This window comes from Protomyctophum bolini (assembly GCF_963924005.1).
Source record: "Protomyctophum bolini genome assembly, chromosome: 3".
NCBI classification, from domain to species: domain Eukaryota; kingdom Metazoa; phylum Chordata; class Actinopteri; order Myctophiformes; family Myctophidae; genus Protomyctophum; species Protomyctophum bolini.
Window position 1 is genome coordinate 25,011,692 of NC_137864.1, and position 21,253 is coordinate 25,032,944.

Below are 21,253 nucleotides of genomic sequence, written 5' to 3' on the forward strand. Positions count from 1 at the left end.
ACGAAATTTAATGCCGTACCTACCACATTTTCCAGTTTCATCATTCATCATCGCCACTACTCTGATCATCGCTACAGGTTTGTGGATTTCTCTGTTAACACAAACAAATCAAAACGGACAGATATATAAATATATATACTTCTAGTACATGTGCGACTAAATCCCATAACTAGACAAGTTGTAGTATTACAAGTGGTTGTCAGACAAGTTTTTCAACTTATTTACTCTGACGCGTCACGCGAACCATGATGGTCTAGCAAGATAAATAACAATAAAGAATATACTCGTCTTTATACTTTATACTTGTAAGTCACTAGCGTTGTTTGCATTATATAGTCCATGACATCGATCAGTCTAGGAGGCAGGATACAATGCGTTAACGTTAGTATGTTCATGTATTGTTGACACATTAGCTTAGCTAACAGCACTTTCTCGTTTGCAGATCTAATCACGTTTTCACCGTGAGTGTGGTTCTCCTGTTGGCATCAAAATGCCCAAAAAGAAGACCGGTGCCCGGAAAAAGGCCGAGAGTCGTAAGGAACGAGAGAAACAGAGTCGAGCTAACCGGGACCATGTTGACGTCGCAAAACATCCTTGCAATTCATCCATGGTACGTACGTTGACACAGAATGGTAACTAAACTGTACTATCATAATTACTACAACGGATGTGAATCATGTGACAATTGCTGATGTAATATTTCAACACAACGTTAATTCTCCTAATTGTGTTATTCCATATGTCTTCATAGGAATGTGAGAAATGCGAGAGGTAAGCACCATAATCTGAATGCAGACCCTGTCTTAAAATCACAATTAAGTAACCAACCAACATTCAACTCTATGCTTAATTTTCAATCCCCGCTTTATTTGGTAGACGACAGAAGAACAGGGCTTTCTGCTACTTCTGTGCATCAGTGCAGAAGCTGATCATGTGTGCCCAATGTGGTGAGTCAGTGAGTTTTATGTAATTTGTTTTTTAATGAATGACTACTACTACCACCACTAATACAATTGGGCCCCTCCCAACAAAGACGAGGAAGAGTGATTGTAAACCTATATTTATACATTTTTATGTTCTTTTTAAAAGGTAAAACCAAATGCATGAAGGCATCAGACTGTGTTATCAAACATCCCGGGGTACACAGCACTGGAATGGGCATGGTGGTAAGCTACCAATATGTTTTGTCTGATTTTGTCATAATATGTATATGGTACTAATCCTGTTTTGATGTGGTTTTGGACACCAGTTTGTATAAGATTATCCTTATTTCCCCATTTGTTTGTTTCCTCCCTGCTGCAAAGTGCAAATAAATGCCAGCCTGACCTCGGATGAGGTCAGGAACAGTCCAGTTAGTTCCAGTTGTGGGAAACGTGTGGGAACCCAGTCCTACCTGGATATACAGTTGTGGACCGTAGATGCATACTGTACCTAAAAAATATTTCCATTTCTTTTCCTTCTTATTAATAATGACAAGGGAGCGGTTTGTGACTTCTGTGAAGCATGGGTGTGCCATGGTAGGAAATGCCTCAGTTCCCATGCCTGTGTGTGTCCCTTGACCGATGCAGACTGCATTGAGTGTGACCGCTGTGTCTGGGACCATGGTAAGACCAATTCCAGTTTCAATTCCATTCCATGCACATCTGACATGCTTTACATAGGGGTGAAATATACAAAATACAGGTAGTACAAAACTTCAAATGTTTGTGGTTGAGGGTTAAAGCTTTCTGTTTTTCTTTTTATTAATTATTTCCCTGCAAAAGGGGGGCGGATATTTCGCTGTTCCTTCTGCCACAACTTCCTGTGTGAGGATGATCAGTTTGAGCACCAGGCGAGCTGCCAAGTCCTTGAGGCTGAAACGTATAAATGTTAGTCATCTATTTGTTCTACCTGGCATGTCTAGTAATTACTATTTTCACAGTTCAAAGGAAAATTACAACACTTTCAACGGAATGTTGCCAGAAGGTATACATTTGGTTGATAAAAACAATATTAATATTTATTTTCATATCCACTCATCCTGTTTTAGGCATTTCCTGTAATAGATTGGGACAACACTCATGCCTGCGTTGTAAGGTGAGGCTGCTAGATATCCTTAAACTCAAAATCCCTCCTGTCCTTTTGCTAATCGAACTGCTACATCCTGAAGTCCTTGCAAATAGTAAAGAACATCACATTACAACAAATACAAAAAATAATCCTGCTTCTTGATTATTTGATTAACATACATTAGCAGGATTTTAGTCAGTTATTGGTTTTAAAGAAGCTGTCCCCGCACTATTGGGGGATGAGTCGGAAAGTGCGCTTCGTTTGGCAGATGTGAAGACTCAATCAAATCCTAATCCTTCACTTTAAAATGCAGCAGAGTGCGGACCACTGCAGGTGTGAATGCAATCGCATTAAACATAGGGAGTGAATGTACCATTGTGGGATGAAGAAGTTGGTATTTGGCACACGAGAAGGAAAGAGAAGGCATTATTATGCAGCGTTGTGTAAAGATGTCCCATGGCCACACGTGGTCTAATGAAGAGATAGAAGCCCATAGGCTTATGCTGAAGGTTACACACACAAACAATGCCGTGTACACGATAGCAAGAGAATGATCTGGAGTCAGATAAAAGTGGTATGTGTGTAGACAGTAGGCTACTCCTATTAACCTACCAGGTTTATTTAATGTAGTACTGTATGTAGGCTAGCCGCTACTTTATAATACAAGTTGGTAAAGTTGTAGACATCCATTATTGCGCACACACACGCACACATGTCCCCGACGATCACACTGCAACCACGTTAACATCCTAAAGTCCTAACTATTACTCAAAGTATATATTCTTTTAACACATATATTTCACTGTGTAGTTTATGAATTGAACACATTGATAAAGGTCCCTGCTACGTTTCCAATTGCTAGGATGACAGCGCAGTGTGAAGTCAAACGGCCAAACGCAGCAAATTAAATATGCAGAATGGCTCAATTTCTCTGCCCATTCACATCGAGTCTACCGAAGTATTAGGTGTGAATGTGACCTTAGTCTCAACTCGATCAATGTGTCAGACAAGCTAATACACAACAATGTGAGTCATGATGACACACACACACACGCGCACACACACACACACACACAAAACTTCCCCGCACTCTACATACTGACGGCGCCACTGGTCCTAATTAATCGAATTAATTCTGTTTATTTTTAGGCCTGTTACTGTGATGACCATGCCAGGAGTAAGATCTTCAAACACGAGAAGGGAAAAGCACCACCATGTCCAAAATGTGGCCATGAGACCCAGGAGACCAAAGACCTCAGCATGTCCAGTAAGTAAACCACTTACTGAACAATGACGTGGGGACCAGGGAAGCCCTTCAAGCCCTTCATGCCTTCATGTCAATACCAAAGGCCAAGTTGCCTAAAATAATGAAATTCCAGGCCTGGTGGGAAAAGCTAGGGAGCTACCATTGTCTTTGAGTTTAAGACTTGTTTAAATTAGATTTTGATTTGCATTAGAAAGTGTGTGGTTTTCACATTAATATGTGAGATCATCAGAGTTGGTATGATCATCTATGGAATGGAATTATTTGCAGAATGAGCTAAAACACAAGGGAATGGAATAAAGCAAAAATAATTTATAATGAATGTACCACATACTTATAGAAATTTGTATAGAAATACAAATGATAGGTATTATGTTTATTTTAGATCTGAGAGATGCCAGATATCAAATGTGTCTCTGTTTGTTGTCTGCAGCTCGATCTGTGAAGTTTGGCCGGCAAAGCGGTGCCGATGAGGATGGCTATGGCGCGTCAGGGTACGATTCCTACTGGAAAAACTTGGCGTCTGGAGGTGGAGACCGAGAGGAAGACGATGATGAATATGAAGAAGATGATGATGAAGATGATGACGACGACGAAGATGAGGATGAAGAAGATGAGGCGGAAGAAGATGTAGAAACTGCAGCGAAGTCCCTGGCCGATCTTAAGGTGGAAGGGACACCTGCCTAAAAATTGTCACACTATTATGCTCCCCAGAGAGGGAGAAATTTTATGTATCCCTTTTTGGAGATATATGGCTACCGTAGATCATTCAGAATGATTGCCATATTTTTCAGAAATTGTGTGGTCATTTTGCCAGCCTACTAGCTAGCCATTAATAAAAAGTAAGATTTGCTTCTTTTTGGTTGCAATTGTTTTCCCTTCTTTGTGGTGTAATGCTTGGTTGCATTAATCACTGGTACACTGACATAAGTGTGCGAGAGAATTTGATTAAAAAAAATATTTTTTTTTATAAAGTCCTCTGCCCTCACATCATGTGCAAATTACTTTAATTCAATGTCATCGTTATGGGGTACACAAAGCTGGGCAAAAAGCTGTCCTATATGGAGAGTCAATCATCTGGAAATATTTTAATTTTGATGTGCAATGGTGATATGGCACACTGACTAGGCTATAGAAATAAAAACACACATACACATTTTGACAATTCATGTCAAAATGGTTTACACTGGCTTGCTATCCAGACACAAAACATATCCTATCTTGGGGTTATATTTTATTGTTTAGAAAAACTGTCGAACAAGTTGTAATCGCGTTCACAGAGACGAGACACGTGACAGCTAGACGTCATATTATACCCAAAGCCAGGCATAGAGTAAGACAGAGTTACGACCTTAGAGGTTACGACCACTCCGTTCACTGCATGGGGCCAGTCCAATGGCGGCTCTTCTACATAGACTTCTATTGGCGAATAGGGACACCGGAAGTTTACGGAATGCATAAGTCTAGGGCTCGCGCGAGTTTTCTGCCCACTCAATGTCGTCTAGTCTCGGTCTCAGCCTCCCAGTCCCAGGCTTACTTATCTGCGAAAATGTCGCAACTCTGTCTCTATGACTCTGATTATACCAAGAGTGCAGCATGAAAGGGCGTGTGCGACTATATGTGCAGTTGTGGACAAACTAGAAAAAGCACCACTAAGAGTTGGTGTCGATTTGGACATGAATGAGAGGTGACGTTAAAAGTAGAATACAAAAATGTGACCTTGTTGCATTTTATCCTTTTGCGTCTTGCTGCTCTAGAAGTAACCCCTGCTCTGCGCGAATGCCAGACGGGCGCTTGTTGTAGGAGTCCTGTTAAGGCTCTGTTGTGACCAAGGGCGAAAAGTAAGTGATGTTTATTTTACTTCTTTGGAAGTTGAATAATTAATTATAATTCCGTACTTCCAAACTAAGCTGTTGATCACTCGTTTCAATTCCCTCGTCTAAAATGAGGACATGACAATTTACCAATCAATTATTGTCCGGAACAGATCAGAATTTTGTAGCTTAACTTTTATACACCTATTATACAGTAATTACACCCTATTAGTATTTACTTTAAATAACTCAATCTAACGCCGTTTGGCACCGATCTTGCGTGTTGTAAATCTTTTTTTCTTCTTTTTTTTAAGGGTCATGACAGTTTATGCATGTAAAACTTAAAGCCTGCGTAGTTTTCTAACAATAACACAAACTGGTCAGACGTACCAGGCGGTAACAGATACATACAGGCGCAACAATAATACATTAATCAATGGGGTTTAGAAGGCGACAAGCGAATAATTCAATCCAATAGCTACCTGCGGCAGGCTGCGGTAGGCAGATCAGCCGCTGCTCGCTTCGCCAGGCCTGCAGTCGGACAGGGAGGCGATAGGCTACATGCAGTGGTTTCTCAGCTCTCAAAAACAAATGTATAGTTACGCACAAAAACACCCTGGGTGCAATAAGGGTATTTGCAGGCCTATTTGTAAAATAACCCAGAATCCAGTCTGATTAGCTTTATATTATAACTATAATATAGTATTAAGATTCAGTGGGAACTGCATGGGAAGTTGGGAACCCATCACACACGCCATAGCCTACTTTCACTTTCAGTTAGAGGGAAAGAAAGGGAAAGGTTCTATGTTTACCCTGCAGGGTAACTGGACTAAGCTCAAGAACAGCCAGGCCCCCAGCCCAGACATTTTTGAGTCGAACCAACAATGTGGAGTATGCGTTCATGTGAGAGACAGAAAGACACACAGATAGAGGGTGCAAGGGAGAGAGAATACCACACTATTACTTGTGAGAGAGAGAGAGAGAGAGAGAGAGAGAGAGAGAGAGAGAGTGTTGTCTGCTAATTCCCCCACACGGTAAAGGTGGTTGCATACCGGACGCGTTTTTCGGAAAACCGATGGAGAAACCCGCTAAAGATCCGAAAAACGTGTGCAGGGACCTTAACTGCTATGAGCTTTTAGATCTGCTATTTTTCAATAGCTAAAGCACATAATGCTAAGACCAAAAGGGGTTCCCACCCAAAATGGGTTCAAGTTACAATTTACTGTTGCCATTCTCTTACTTGTATTATTTCCCACCATGGAGTACCCTTGCATCTCGGAGGACAGGCAAGACGGGCAGTGTCGGTAGGCCAATCAGAGGCAGGCGGGGCGTTACCATGTCTATGCTCGGACGTAGAAGAGAGAGCTTCCTGCTAGTTCTGGAAGGGGAGAAAGGACAGTGGGCGGGTCCGACTCTAAGAAGGTTGGAGACCACCTGATGACCTCTTTTCCAGGCCAAGGCATCCATTAGAAATGGATTATATTCACATCTTTGATGTATTTATAAACTTACATACATACACCCACATATACACACCTGGGGCCATATTCATTTGCGAACGCAGTGAGCACTTACTATGAGACCTAGCATAGCATCATGTCTGTGTGTCTGTCTGTCCCGCTATCCAAATATGGAGTGTGTTGCATCAGCAATCACTCGGCTCCATATATGGGCACAAAAGGGGCCAGGTCCACTCAGCTCCATATATGGGCACAAAAGGGGCCAGGTCCACATATACAGTAACAGCGGGACAGACAGACAGACATGATCTGCAGGGTCTCAGCTGCGTTCGCTTCCCGCGTTTGCGCGTCTTACTGGTGTGCTTAAACATTGCTCTGTTATAGTGTTATTTTATACTCCCATACACCAGTCGTTCTCAAATTGGAGACTGAACCTCTGTCCCACATCTTTCTACAAATATTGCCCAAACATCAAACAGGTCTTTAAAAATGTTCATATTCCTTGAAATCATGAACACATTTAGCCATTTCCGTGAAATTTTGCACATTCCCACTAGGCCCAGGATGAAATACCAATTGAAATTTTACAATTCAGCCTCATGGTAGCGCTATAACACAGGCCAATTCGTGGTTTTACTATAACTGCACTGATCTGTGTAAAACTTTGCATGCATACTCCCGGGCCTAGAGTAACCTTTGCCATGCATTTTTCACATTTGGCTTTTATTAGCTCCACCAGGAGGCTGACGTATGTAAAACGTTTTTTTTTATATTACTCCTTCAGATTTGATAAAAATGTCACGCAAATCGGTAAACATGATCTCTATAGTTATCTAGTGATGAAGATGGATCTGTTTGATCATAAGAGCGGTATAGAGGGACGCCCACACGGTAACTCTGTTATTTCTCAACCGTTTCGGACACAGGGCGGCACGCCAGAACCGGCCCGACCCTGGGTGAAATCCTGTGGGTCTGCAACTTCTGCAAACATCACGCTAATTGATACACTGTACACATCATCTCTATAATCAAGTGATCCGTTACATTTTTCACATTTCATCCTGATTGGCGAATTCCAAACATTGCTGGCCCACAATAACCTATAGGCCTACACAGGGCTCGAAATTAACTTTTTTTCTTGGTAGCACCAGTGCTCCCAAATTAAAAAGTTAGGAGCACTAGCAAAAAATTAGGAGCACATACCAAAAAAGTAAGGAGCACAGACAATATATATAACGCAATACATAATGTAGCACTGAGCACTGCAGAGTTGATCATCACATGCCAGGTTGTCCCCACAGGTCTCATCAAATGTCCACCAAATGACAAATTTAAACAACCAATCACATGAATTCAGTTCTTCGTGAGATGATGTATAATGATAAAGAGCGCCTCACTTCACATAGGTGTGATTTTTAAATCATGCATTGTCCTGGGGCCAGCAGTAACGTGTCTGCAATCACGCCAATGATGTTGGCACATGACTTATCATTGGCGTAACTTAAGTCATGTTTATGTCAATGCCATTCTTTTTCTGTAAACTAATAAAAGGTTTAAACTTAGTGAAGGCTAGCTCTTCTTTAGCTATGGTGTATGCAGTATTGAATTAAAATTTCAGCTCTGCCTCTTGGGCTGAGAGAGCAGCAGCATTCTGTCGACCTATATTACCAATCCTACTTTTTGGGGTAACACATTTGTCCCGACATCTGTTGTGTTTCGTGCTGCCAGCGTGTTTTGTTAAGCTCTCATGTTTGAAATGTTTTGTCTCAGTTGCAAATGCAGTTTTACCTGCCATCTCCGGGCATTTTTTGCAATGAACACAGTGCATTGCCCATTTGCCCCGTCCTCAAACCGAAGCCACTCAAATTCCTTTAGCCATTCTTTCCTAAAGCAATATGCTCTCTTCAGTTTCTTAGCTACAGGTGGTCTGTTGGCATTCTCGTCGGCATCGCTGTTATCAACGACAATGTCAACAGCGTCAGCGACTACACTATTGACTTCATTTAGAACAGCAGGCGGTGGCTTACTAAATAAATCAACAATAGTTCGCTTCATCTTCAACGTAACTCGCACACTAGCTTAGCTTCTTCTTATTTTTCCTTTCCCGCATCTGTCACTGTGCTTCTCCGGACAAGGGAAAGGAAGAGGGTGGGCGGGCTCTAAGGCTACTTTAACCAATCTAAAATTAGCATGCGTGTTGGGCACATGAAAGCTCACGTTTGATAGGACAAAATGGTTGACTGTCATCTCATGCACTTGCTGACTGGCAACAAATGGGAAGAGAGAGAGAGAGACGGGGAAATAACATGCTTTTGAGAGAAAAAAAGGCGCACCAGATTGTTTTCTCCCCATCGCACTGGTGCTCCTAATTATATTTATTGGTCGCATTGATCAAATTTCGGGAGCATATATGACCAAAATGGTCTCTATTTCGAGCCCTGCTACATGACCTGGCAGAGATCTGTCCTCCGAGGAGCACGTTTTCTAGTTATATAATATACCGTAATGATTAATTTATTATAGTGTTATACTATTACATAATGATAATTAACATAATACAAATTCTTGACAGTTTTCTCTTTTAATTTCTCTAGAAAGACGCAATTCCATCTATGGAACCCAATGACCATTGTAGAGTGTGTCACAGAACTGAGGCGTTGCTTTGTCTCCTAATTCTGAGGTAAGCCTATGCATGAACAACTGCTATATAAAGGCCTGCACACAACCGGTGCGCCAGTGTGCATGCGTCGTAAAAATGTTTTCTGCACGGTAGATCAAAGGCATGTGAGGTGCATTTGCGCACCAACAGCTGAGACAGTTATTCAGTTATTCAATCTGACAGGCATTCAAAAGGAACTCAAATGAGATGTTAACGTCCGGTGAGTAGACGTAGAAATAAAACTAGTGTTGACTAATCTTTACACGTGACTCTTATTTTGAAGAGGAAGTCAAAGCACAGGAAGTCTGTTTCAGTTGTAAACAAGCTACTATGACACTTTCCCAAAGTTTGCCATAGCGCTAGTCACTAAACCACGCAACCATATTTACATTGTGAAAACCATGCATCTGTCACTTGAACAACACTGTAATTACTTTACTTAAACATGGAACCTGCAGCAGTAGGTGAGTACCGTAATACATTTTATCTGTGTTGGACCCCCCCCCCCCGTGCTGTGCGCACCAACTTGCATGTCCAGGTGCTCAAAATAATGGTGTGCAGCCCTAGGTATAACCAATGTTTTTACACAATGAAGTTACAGGGATTAGACGTGAAGAATGTGGAGGACTTAGGGTCAACATTTCAGAGCAATGGAGATTGAGGAAAAGAGGTGAAGAAATGAGTGCAAGCAGGGTCGAATGGGTGGAAAAAAGTGTCAGGTGTGATGTGTGATAGGAAAGTATCAGCACGAATTAGGCTATAGCCTGTAAACAGCTGTTCTGTTGTATTCAGCAGAGGTAGAACAACCCCGCCTCAGACAAAATGAACATGGAAACACGACAAAGGCAAAACAAGACAAAAGACATACAGTATACAGTACACTTAGTTATTTTTCTTTGCACTGAGCCAGTTGCTCAAACAGACAAGCCTGTTGACATTTTCGGATGACAGGGAGGCTCGCTTCTTATTAACAACATGCCCAGACAGTGAGAACAATCTCTCGCATGGCACGGATGTGGCAGGTGTGGCCAAGTACTTGCGTGCAAGGCAGGCCATCATGCTGTGTGCCCCTTCATGGTCAGACCACCACTGCTGCGGACAGTCCTCCATGCCAATAGTGGGCTCCGCCCTGTAGCGGTCCACACAGGTGTCAATGCACTGAATGCAGTCCTCCTCTTCATCAGATGAAGAATCAGGGGCAAGCATGAGAGCTAATCTTTTCTTAGGTGGCTCAGATGTCGCTGGTTGTTCCGGCTGTGCAGGCCTCTCCTCCCTGAGCAAGGCACTGATGGAACGCCACACCTCAGCCCTGTCAGGTCTGCTCAGACACTTGAGGTCCTTGAACAGAGGATCCAGAGCTGTCGCAAACTTCAGCCATGTGATGTTAGTTTTTTCCTTGCGTTGCTCCATATCTCCTGCGAAGGTCTCCTTGAATTTCACCAAGTACTCTGGGTCATCCTCAGAGACCTCCATGACTCGCGATAGATGACGAAAGGCTGGCAGCACCACGGAGCAGGAAACAAACTTCTCTCCTCCGAGAAGTTCAGTTATGTACCTGCAATAATAGAGAAAAACTTGTTACATTCACCCACACAAGGGCTGAGGACTCACCCACTCACTCACTCTCTCTCACACACACACACACACACACACACACACACACACACACACACACACACACACACACACACACACAGCCCCCTTTCTCTCATGTCTCTCACCACCCCTCACACACACACACACACACACACACACACACACACACACACACACACACACACACACACACACACAAAATGAGAGTAGTAACAATTCACCTGCAGGGCTCCAGCACTGTCACCAACTTCTGCAGTTTATCCAGCTCAGCTGTTGTTGGCATAGTGACCTTGGTTGTATGTTGGGCCAGGGTAGCTCTCAGTGGTTCTTAATTTCTCAGAATACGCTTGATCATCTCCAGGGTGCTGTTCCATCTAGTTGACACGTCCTGTGTAGGGTTGGGATTCGGAACCGGGTCCATTTCAGACCCGGTTCCGACATTGCGGATCCGGAGCCGGTTCCATAGTTTTCGTATTAACGGTTCCCCAAACGGTTCTCATCAGTCGTCATTTAGCTCCGCTGTGTCTGTGCATGCATGCAAGCAGAGCCTGTGGTGACGTCACCCCACCTACATGAGTGAGTGGGGTCGGGGAGGATACGCCCACTGTTCTGTGCATTCAGCGACCGCCGCGGAGCGAGTGGGAGAGTATGTGGAAGAGATCTCCAAAGTGTAGTTAACAGAGAGGGAAATGACTCTGAGGCTGAGCACGCAACGTGCAATAAATGCAATGCTATAGTTCCCTGCAAAGGTTGTTGCAACTTGTAGGCTACCAGTTGCACCACGTCCACGAGGAAACATCTCAAAATCAATATGTCTACACGAGTCCACAACTCACGAGAATAATCTACAGTAGGCACATCACGTTTGAGAGCCATGCGGAAAGCCGTGCCTGCACTCCCCGCAGCTCCACCACAGCCGGCGGGGGACGAGGATGATGCAAGGCTCGTTCACTTTCCCCAGTCTAGTAGTAACGCAATAGAAAATAAAAACTACTAAACTTCTACAGAGCTTTTCATTAGGCGTGTTGTACAACTGTTGTTAATGGTGTTAATTTAGACCGCCAATGACTCGACGTCCTTCTGTCTGATATTATATGAATCACGTTAAATATAGCCAAATCAATTTGTCTGCACTTATTTTTTACAACTTATAAGCAACTCAACTGCTTTTGATTTGTCTCTAAATTAATCGCGTGACTGTTGAGCCCAGCGTTTAGGTGCATATACCTCCATAGATTGATTACTTTATAAACAGTTTGCAGAAAAAAGCACAGGAACGTAGCCTACAGTTCAGGGTCTTAGGTCTGCTAAGAGGATTTTATAATCCAAGAAAGCACTATTTGTTTCCGTTAGGGTAAGTGGTCCTTCATATTAAATTAATCTGAACATTAAAGACAACATTTGTCACCACAACAATATCATTATTCCAATGTGTATGTACTGTATATTTAATATACAGTACAAATTGCAATATACAGTACAAATTGCAACAATGATATTGTTGTGGTGGCTAGCTGGTGGTGGTGAAATTAAAATAATAGTGCCACCTCATAATTGTAAAGAGCATTTTCAATAATTGAATTAATGAATTTGTTTTTATTATGTACTTGGTTAGGTTAGTTATAATATAAGCATAATCTATGTCAGAAAAAAATGGGAAAAAATAATATTGGGATCCGTTAAGGGAACCGTTAGGAACCGGAACCGTTAAGAGGGATCCGGGAAGGATTCGGAACCGTAAAAATCCTAACGAATCCCAACCCTAGTCCTGTGACAGCGCCTTTACTTTCTTTCCAAGTGCAGCTTTCTGCTTCTCAAGCTCTGCTGCATTTGGTGGGCTATGCTTGAAATGTCCCACTACCTTTCTGCATTTTGCCAATGCGTTATCAAATGGGCTGTGTTGTAGAGACACTGCGATGGCTCGTTGGAGGAGATGTGCTGCGCAAGGCATGTCATGTCAAACGGGAGTTCCCTGACTGCTGCTATCATGTTACGTGCACTGTCCATGGTCAGCGTGCTGACTTTCGGTTCAATGTCCCACTCTTTGGCTACTTGGTCGAAGTGCTCCGCACACGTGTGGGCGAAATGCCTCTCCTCTGTCTTCATAACGGTCAAAGCATGTGACCGAAGTCCCCACTGCTCGTCAAAATAATGCGCTGTTACCCCGAGGTAACTGTGATTACTGAGTGAAGTCCAGTAGTCTCCCGTGAGCGCAACTGTGCGGGTCTTTCCCAACGCCTCAGCCACTGTGGCTCTCTCGTTGTCACGTTGTCAAGTGTGCGTGTGCGCGTGCATGTCGAGTGAACTGAAGTCAGTTGGAAATTTTCGACCAGGGGAGGCGCCGGGGAGGCGCTAAAGCTTTTCAACTTCCTTGATAAACATGGAAGCGACTGACAAAAGACGGGACGTAAAGGCTCGGTTCAAATCTCTAGTTGGATTTTCTGGGCCGCTCCTAAATTTGAATTAGTGTAAACCTACATGAGCCCTACACGTTTTGGATTAATGGTGTGGTAAGGATAAGAAACGTTTCTTGCGGAAACTTGCGCCGTTTTTGAAACGCGGTGGGAGGGGCCCAGTGTGTGACCTCATCTCGGAGCTACAGAATGAGCGTAGGGAGAGGGCACATATGGAGCTAGTTGTCATACAAGTCGTGGATGTTTTTTACAGTAGTGCATCTCGAAGGCAACTCATACGATACAGTCGTTGGATGCGATGCGTATTATTTCACGCAGACCCTCGTCCTCCACAATGTTAATCGGCCTGCAGGCTGTAGCCACCCATTTGGCGACCGCTGTGGTACAGTGTTGTTTTTGTCGACTAAGACTAAGACTAAAGACTAAGTCGACTAAGGTTTTTGACACTTTGTCGACTAAGACAAGACTAAATGGGACTAAAGACTAAATGTGCGTTTTCAAAAGACTAAGACTAAGACTAAATCATAAGACTAAGACTAATGAACATTGTATTTTCAATTTTGAGTGCCCCCCCAGTGTCTTCCCCAAGTGCCCCCCCCCCCAGTGCCTCCCTAGACAGTGTACCCCCCAAGTGCCCCTCCAGTGTCCCCCACTGGCCCCCAGTGCCTCCCCAGACAGTGCCCCCCAGTGTCCCCCCAGTGCCTCCCCAGACAGTGGGGCCCCGAGTCCCCCCCCATGCCTCCCCAGACAGTGCCCCCCCAAGTCCCCCCCAGTGCCTCCCCAGACAGTGCCCCCCAGTGCCTCCCCAGACAGTGCCCCCCAGTGCCTCCCCAGACTGTGCCACCCCAGTGCCTCCCCAGACAGTGCCCCCCCAGTATCCCCCAGTGCCTCCCCAGCCAGTGCCCCCCAAAGTGCCCCCCCTTAGTAAAAGACTAAGACTAAAAAATCAAGACTAAGACTAAAAGACTAAGACTAAACCACTAAGACTAAGACTAGACTAAGACTACATTATTTTGATATTTCGTCGACTAAGACTAGACTAAACAAAAAAGAATTTCAGAAGACTAAATGGGACTAAAGACTAAATGTGTCTTATTCAAAAGACTAAGACTAAGACTAAATCTAAATATTCTGAAAAAAAACAACACTGCTGTGGTAACCTCGCATCACCAGGCTTTCCACCGCCTCGGAGGAAAGCCTGGTCTCTGTTCCAAAAGTCCGGGACCGGATGATATGCCTACGTCACGTTGTTGGCAGCTTCCCAAACAGGATGTACCCAAAATAATCCCCCCTCCCCCGCGATCAAAATGTTAGTTCCTACTAATTAATATGCTTCTGATGCGGCGTAATTTAGTTTCGTTGAATTTTAAAATACATAGCGTAGCGAGAGTGCGGCACAATGGCAACTGGCGAGTAAAGTCGGGGGGGAACCAATACTCTATGGGGGGAACTAACATTTTGATCGCGGGGGAGGGGGGATTATTTTGGGTACATCCTGTTTGGGAAGCTGCATACAACGTGACGTAGCATATCATCCGGCTCATACCGAAATGAAATGGTGCCCAGGCTACTGCTGTGGTAAGTTTTCGGGTTGTAGCGTTGTCCAGCTGTCTCCTCGGCAAACTATCCAGCATGGCTTACCTTAAGCGAGGAGGGGGCGTGGGGCTCTCTGCAGTCTGCATCAGCTGTATGCTTTGCCGACAAGTGGTATTTGAGACTGTACGTACTCCAGTGGTAACTATATTCACCTCGACAGTAAATACAAATTACCTTTGTCCTGTCCAGAGAACCATCTGGCAGGGCTTTGAAGCTAAACTTGCCATTCAAAATAGTTTCTTTTTTATCCATTTTACTGCTCACGGGGTTTGTTTATGTGCGGCATCGACGTCAGTGCATTACTTCCTGATTTCCCAAACTACGGTGTGTACCGAGGTTCAAAAATCACTGCGCGTTAATCGCGCGTCAAAAAAAATAGTGCCGTTACAAGTCAAGGATTGTACGTTAACTAGTTAAATAGCGCGTTAAATTTGACAGTCCTATTTCTATCTCGGGGACCCCAATTAATATTGTAAAATCTTTTGTATGCTCTCTGAGTTACAGACCCATAAGGGTCTATTTGGTTCCATTTGTACACTCTGGACCCATAAGAGTCCATTTGGTTCCTAACTATCATTTAGCTGGGGACCCCTGGAACTCCCTCAAAGACCACTGCACTAGAGGCCATAGAATAGTGTTCATCTGCCAGCAGCCAGACGTTTCATCCCGTGTGTATATCGTCCCTGTTCACAGCTAATTTCACAAACTACTAACTACTAATACACATAATGTGTATGCAGAGCCCAACAAATCAAATGAATGTAAAATGTCATCCAAATACTTTCTGATGATCACTATTTCACATTGAAAGCATTCTTCATTCATTCTTCTTTTGTAGCTTTTTGAATACATGTATTGGTGCTGTTGATACTGCAGCCGTTCAGGTCTGTTTGGAGAAAATGAGACCTATTTTTCAGGTGAGAGGTTTAAAATATAACCATGCTCCTGTCCTTATTTACTGTGAAAATGTGGTTTAAAGTATGACTGGACAATATTATGTCGATATTGAAATATGAAACTACATTTTTTCTGGGATTTCGAATGTTGTGATCTGGCTGTTGTTGTCGATTGTCGGTTCCTGCTTAGTTTGGCCTGGGAAGTCCCTTTATAAAATATAATTTGTTCCAGTGTTTGAGCTATCTCAGCCACAACCAGCATGCAGTATATAGCCTATATTAATCAAATGCACTGTCACTGGACCTACTGGGACCTAAGATGTGCATATCTGACTGGTGTGTGTGTGTGTGTGTGTGTGTGTGTGTGTGTCGTGTGTGTGTGTGTGTGTGTGTGTGTGTGTGTGTGTGTGTGTGTGTGTGTGTGTGTGTGTCTTTCTCTTGTTCCAGAAATCTGATGCTTTTCTGTATGCTCCTTCGATTGAGAAAGGAGAAATTGGGGTAAGTTGGCTCAGTTCACGTTCGCTCACATTTTAATTTTAAATACGGGGGAAAAACACAAAACACCAACATTTTAAAACTAAAAGACCCTGTCGATGTTGTTTCTGGAGCTCAGTGTTGTTACCAGTGGTTGTTGGTAAGAAAGATTATTGATCACTGCCACCATTGATATAGCATACCTTTTTCACAGAGAAAGCTTTAGGCATTTCCCTAGTTTTGTTTTGTAACAGATGAACAGAGAACACGTCTTTATTCACCAATGCAAATTACAAATGGTGACACAAAGTGCTTTCTAGTTGCAAACCTACTTCAAGGCCTCTGTATTGATTACAGCCACAACCGGCAACCTACATAACAGTGAGCAACAGGTCTAAATCAATGTTTTGTTGTAATCTTTCCAACATGGTGGCATATCACTCATTTTAATCACTGGTAAGTATAGCTCTTCTGGTTGATAAATGTTAATATCACAATACAATAACTACAGTACATAAATTTACATGAAAGTGAATTTCTCTAGTACTAGACCTGCTTAAAGCTTTATCAGTGAGGTGTATTTGTATACATTATTTGTCCAATGTAAGATATGCTGTTTTTGTTTCTTTTTTTAGGAAAACTGTAAAACAGTGTCCCTGAAATGCTATCTCTTGGAACTGAATGTCATCTTCCTTGAAGAAGGCATATGGGAAAGACCAGAAGCACATTTCGCACATTGCATACGTCATTTCAACACCAGCTTTTCAGAAAGTCTCATGAAGTCTCAAGCTAGTTATTCTGTAAGTTCTGTTTGACAAGTTTTTACCTCAAAGTAAAATGTTAAGCATTTGATTAACTCTAAGAATGTAAGAAATTATTCTTATACAGTAGGTCGCTTTTTGTAAGTTCTGATAGCTGATAGAGTGGTCCAGTGCGAATATTTCACATCAAACTATTAATTTGGTAATGCCTCAGGTTGATGCTTTTATTCCTGGTGAAAAATCGACCTTGGTTCTTAAAGAAATTACTTTGTCACCTCGTATGTTTTAATATTCACGTCCTGTGTGGATGTGCTCATGATACATACGTTTAAATTAATATGAATGAATTGCATGAAATAAACACATTATGTATAGGTGTGGTTTGGGCGTTACAATGATTAAATCAATCACTGTGCCACCTGCCATTGCCTTTAAGAGATCCATTTAACATTATGCCCAGTGATTTACACTATGGCCCATGGCCATGGAAGAGCGACACACGTTGCTGCCTTGAAATATAGCCTATTTATATTTTTACAGAGGCCGGGTTGTTTTGTGTCCAGTAGCTCCAACACAGCCTCACTCGTGCAAATCTAATAACTTATTTGACTAGACAATTAAACACAATAAGCACAAGGAATTGACACTGCTGATTATAGTAAAATTCCAATCACAGAGATTTGTGGAGAATTAAGACAGAACAAGACCTCTGAGCTGTGAATGTTCAGGTCTCACTGTCTCAGAGTCAGGAGAGCTTATCAAACAATTCGCATTATGGGTGGTTTGAAGAGGCACTTGTTGTTGTTGGCATTGTCCTAAACCTGTGTGCATAATATAGCAAATATAGGGAAAGCGCATCAACACGCCTACAGACACACCTCCACCCGGCAAAATAAATAGTGGGTTGTGTGGCCGCAAGATAACATTTACGCATAGTGGAAGCTTCTAAATGTGTAATTCACGGAAAATGTTTATTACTTGAGGATAAAGCATGGCATAAGATGGAGCCCAGTGTGTAAGAACCTTAAACCTTATATAAAACCTGCACTTTTCACTGATCATAATCACTTCATGACCAGTTCAGTATTGGACGTATGTAAAAATACTGGGTTCATAGTTTGTACAAATGAAGCCTAGGAATGCCTGAATGAAATACTGCAAGCTGCTTAAGTTGTTTTGATTTGTTATATTAAACTGGTTAGACACCATCACACAAAACCTAGCCTAATCTTATCTGTAGTAATATCTAAAAAGATTTTATTTTATTTAAAGGCTTTCAATTTGAAAGTTAAAACAAAACATTTTTGACTATGATGCAACACGTTGTTTTACTGCATTTATTTATTTTTATTTTGTTTTTTACTTTTAGGACAGCTGTCCACCATGTGAAGCACAGACTCTTAAAAATGCAACCATTTTCCTGGAAAGAATGCTCTCCCTTTTACAGAGAATGTATGCTGAACCTGTAAAAAGGAACCTGTAATACAGTGTAAATAAGATAAGTGTGTATGTAATTGTATGCTTGTACAAAAAGTATATATTTATATATTTTTCATCTACACACTGTAGCATGAATGTAGCATGAATGCATGGGCGTAGGAATCATTGGGAAATTTGAGTGGCTAAAATCATGAGTGACAGAATTTGGGTCATGCAACATTCAATCAGCCCCAAATTGGTATGGGTATGCGCGTGACATCATCATCAAACAAGGAAGTTATGCGGGAACGCCTACTGAGTGCCAAAAAACGACTTTCTGGCCGTGACAGCCCATACATCCAAACAGAAAAGGAGGAAAGTCCAATATGCTTGCATTAAACAACGTTAAACTCACTTTGCCACTCACTTTGCAACTCACTTCCATTCACTTTATGCATGCGCATACCCTATATTGCTTGTTGAGGGGAATCTATAGAGTTTGTAGGACAAATGGTACAACTTGTCACGTTTTTGGAGTTGCGTTGTGTAGAATCTACACAGCACAACTCCTTCTCGTACAAACTCTATTCCCCCACCAGTATCTGCCTTGTGTCCTGGCCGCTGCACCCCATGGCTGACGGCCCTGGATTGATTGTATGGTGGGTCCAGCCTAGTGGAGATCTGCGCTCAGAGGAGTGCACTTTTTTATAATGGTCAAATATATAAAAGTCAATGAGGCTGTACTTGCACTAAACAATGTCCAAATGTGAAGTATAATAGGTCATACATGTCAAACGATGTCACAGGCAAGTCACATGAAGTACGAGATCCTCTTTGGATCCATGCCTTAGCGATGTGGATCCAGAGATCCACATCAATCTGGAGGTGTTTCACCTGGAGAGTGTAACACTATAGTACTTCCCCTCCCAACTGTACAGGCATCACGACCAACCCGCAGGTGTTGCTAGTGCAGCGGAAAGGACACAATCCCCTTCCAGTTGTCCAGCTGTGAACACGGCTAATTGTGTTTGTTACAGAGCCCGGCCTAGCTGGAGGCACCTCTACAGGGAAGCAAACGGCCTCTGCGGTGGTACGGTAGGTGAGTGATTTACCTCTATGCCACCCAGATGTCCTATGCCATCCTAATTTGACCTCGTTGTCAAATGACCATGATCTCTTCATGCATTAAATTGACTATATAGATTTGATACACTACTACTACTGGGTGATGTGGATGCTGTGTGTTTTTGTGCACAACAAACCGTATAGGTTTCTAGTTTTATATTTGCCATTTTCTACTGTATCAATGTACATAACTCCTCAGGTCAAGTTTAGATTTAATTTTAATTTGATTAGTTACGTATGTCCTGTGGGTCATGGCCTGCCTTTTCAATGTACTCTTGGTATTATTATACTTTAGTATTTAATATGTCTTATCAGTTATGTCCTGCAGGTCATGGCCTATCTTTTCAGTTGACTCTTAGCATTGTACTTGCTACTGTACTTTAAGTATGTGACTAAGAAGATATTTGTACTGGAGCACATGGACAGGTAAAGCCTTACAGACGGACATTTCAATTACATCTTCATCAAAGTCAAAAGAAACAGAAGGCAATGTTTATATTTATTGGCTGCTGATAATCAGCTTCCATCCTATGTCTGTAATCCACCAATAATCACCATGGCATAAATTGACACACAACACAACAGTGCAGCCACATAGAAAACAGTATACACTCTAAAGGCCAATTCACGCCTCCAGCATAGTGACTTATGTCCTTTTGACTCTGATGAAGTAATAATTACGTAATAATCATTCTCGTCTTTAAAGCATTAAATGTCTGCGTTCGAGTACATTTGTCTTATGCCTTATTATTGGTATACTATGGCCTCTCTGTTAGAACTGGGAACTGGGCACGTAGAGATAATGTTTCCTACTGTATATTGTACACAATACTATATCAATGCCTGTGATTGGCTTCCATTCAGCCACAGGAGGCATTAATGAGGTCAGACACTGAAGTTGGATCATAAGGCCTGGATCGCATTTACCATTCCAAATCATGCCAAAGGTGTTTGATAAGGTTATTCCAGGGCTTTGTGCTGGCCAAAGTTGTTCCACAACCTCGGAATTGCAGCTGTAGCGTTAAAGATGGAGTGCCGTGATCTTTGTATTTCCAGTTTTTCATGGTTTATGCCAGGGATACTCAAATAGATTTACCTGTGGGCCACATTACAAAAATGGCAAGGGGCCAGGGGCCAGTAGATAAAATTACGACATTAATGATACTTGATAACTTCTCTCTTTCAATTGCTTTATTTTCGCAAAATGTATCAAAGTACAATGTGCATGCACACAATATGTAAATAAATAAATGTGTTACATTTTCTTGCATAAACACAAAGAGCTGTTTCCATAACTGCACAAATTATTGCACATAACATGAGTAGCTGTTATAATAACATAATAACATAACATGAGTAGCTCTTTGCCTGCCTGTCTGTCTGTCAATGAGTAGCTAGCTGTCTTACTGTCTGCCTGTCTATGAGTAGCTGTCTGCCTGCCTGTCTATGAGTAGCTGTCTGTCTGCCTGCCTGCCTGTCCAATTGTCCATGAGTAGCTGTCTGTCTGCCTGTCTGAGTAGCTGTCTGCCTGCCTGCCTAATTGTCCATGAGTAGCTGTCTGTCTGCCTGTCTATGAGTAGCTGTCTGCCTGCCTAATTGTCCATGAGTAGCTGTCTGTCTGCCTGTCTATGAGTAGCTGTCTGCCTTCCTGCCTGTCCAATTGTCCATGAGTAGCTGTCTGTCTGTCTATGAGTAGCTGTCTGCCTGCCTGCCCAATTGTCTATGA

At 42.5% G+C, this 21,253-nt stretch overlaps 1 protein-coding gene and 1 long non-coding RNA gene across 3 annotated transcripts; both read left to right on the forward strand.

Annotated features, from left to right (window-relative positions):
* On the forward strand, positions 1-4,171 carry znf330 (zinc finger protein 330). Its single transcript, XM_080759430.1, has 10 exons — positions 1-77; positions 443-610; positions 752-771; positions 877-947; positions 1,090-1,166; positions 1,478-1,604; positions 1,764-1,868; positions 2,030-2,076; positions 3,199-3,316; positions 3,747-4,171. The coding sequence occupies exons 2-10, from the start codon at positions 491-493 to the stop codon at positions 3,998-4,000; spliced, it is 939 nt and encodes a 312-aa protein (XP_080615556.1). The 5' UTR covers positions 1-77; positions 443-490; the 3' UTR covers positions 4,001-4,171.
* A 773-nt stretch (positions 4,172-4,944) lies between these two features.
* Positions 4,945-20,493, forward strand: LOC308312913. 2 transcript variants are annotated; one of them, XR_013963823.1, is made up of 6 exons: positions 4,945-5,154; positions 9,160-9,267; positions 15,691-15,769; positions 16,196-16,246; positions 16,858-17,022; positions 19,341-20,493. It is a non-coding gene; the product is annotated as an uncharacterized lncRNA (long non-coding RNA). The 2 variants fall into 2 exon arrangements; XR_013963824.1 differs by lacking the exon at positions 19,341-20,493 and adding an exon at positions 18,353-18,966.
* Positions 20,494-21,253: the final 760 nt, after the last annotated feature.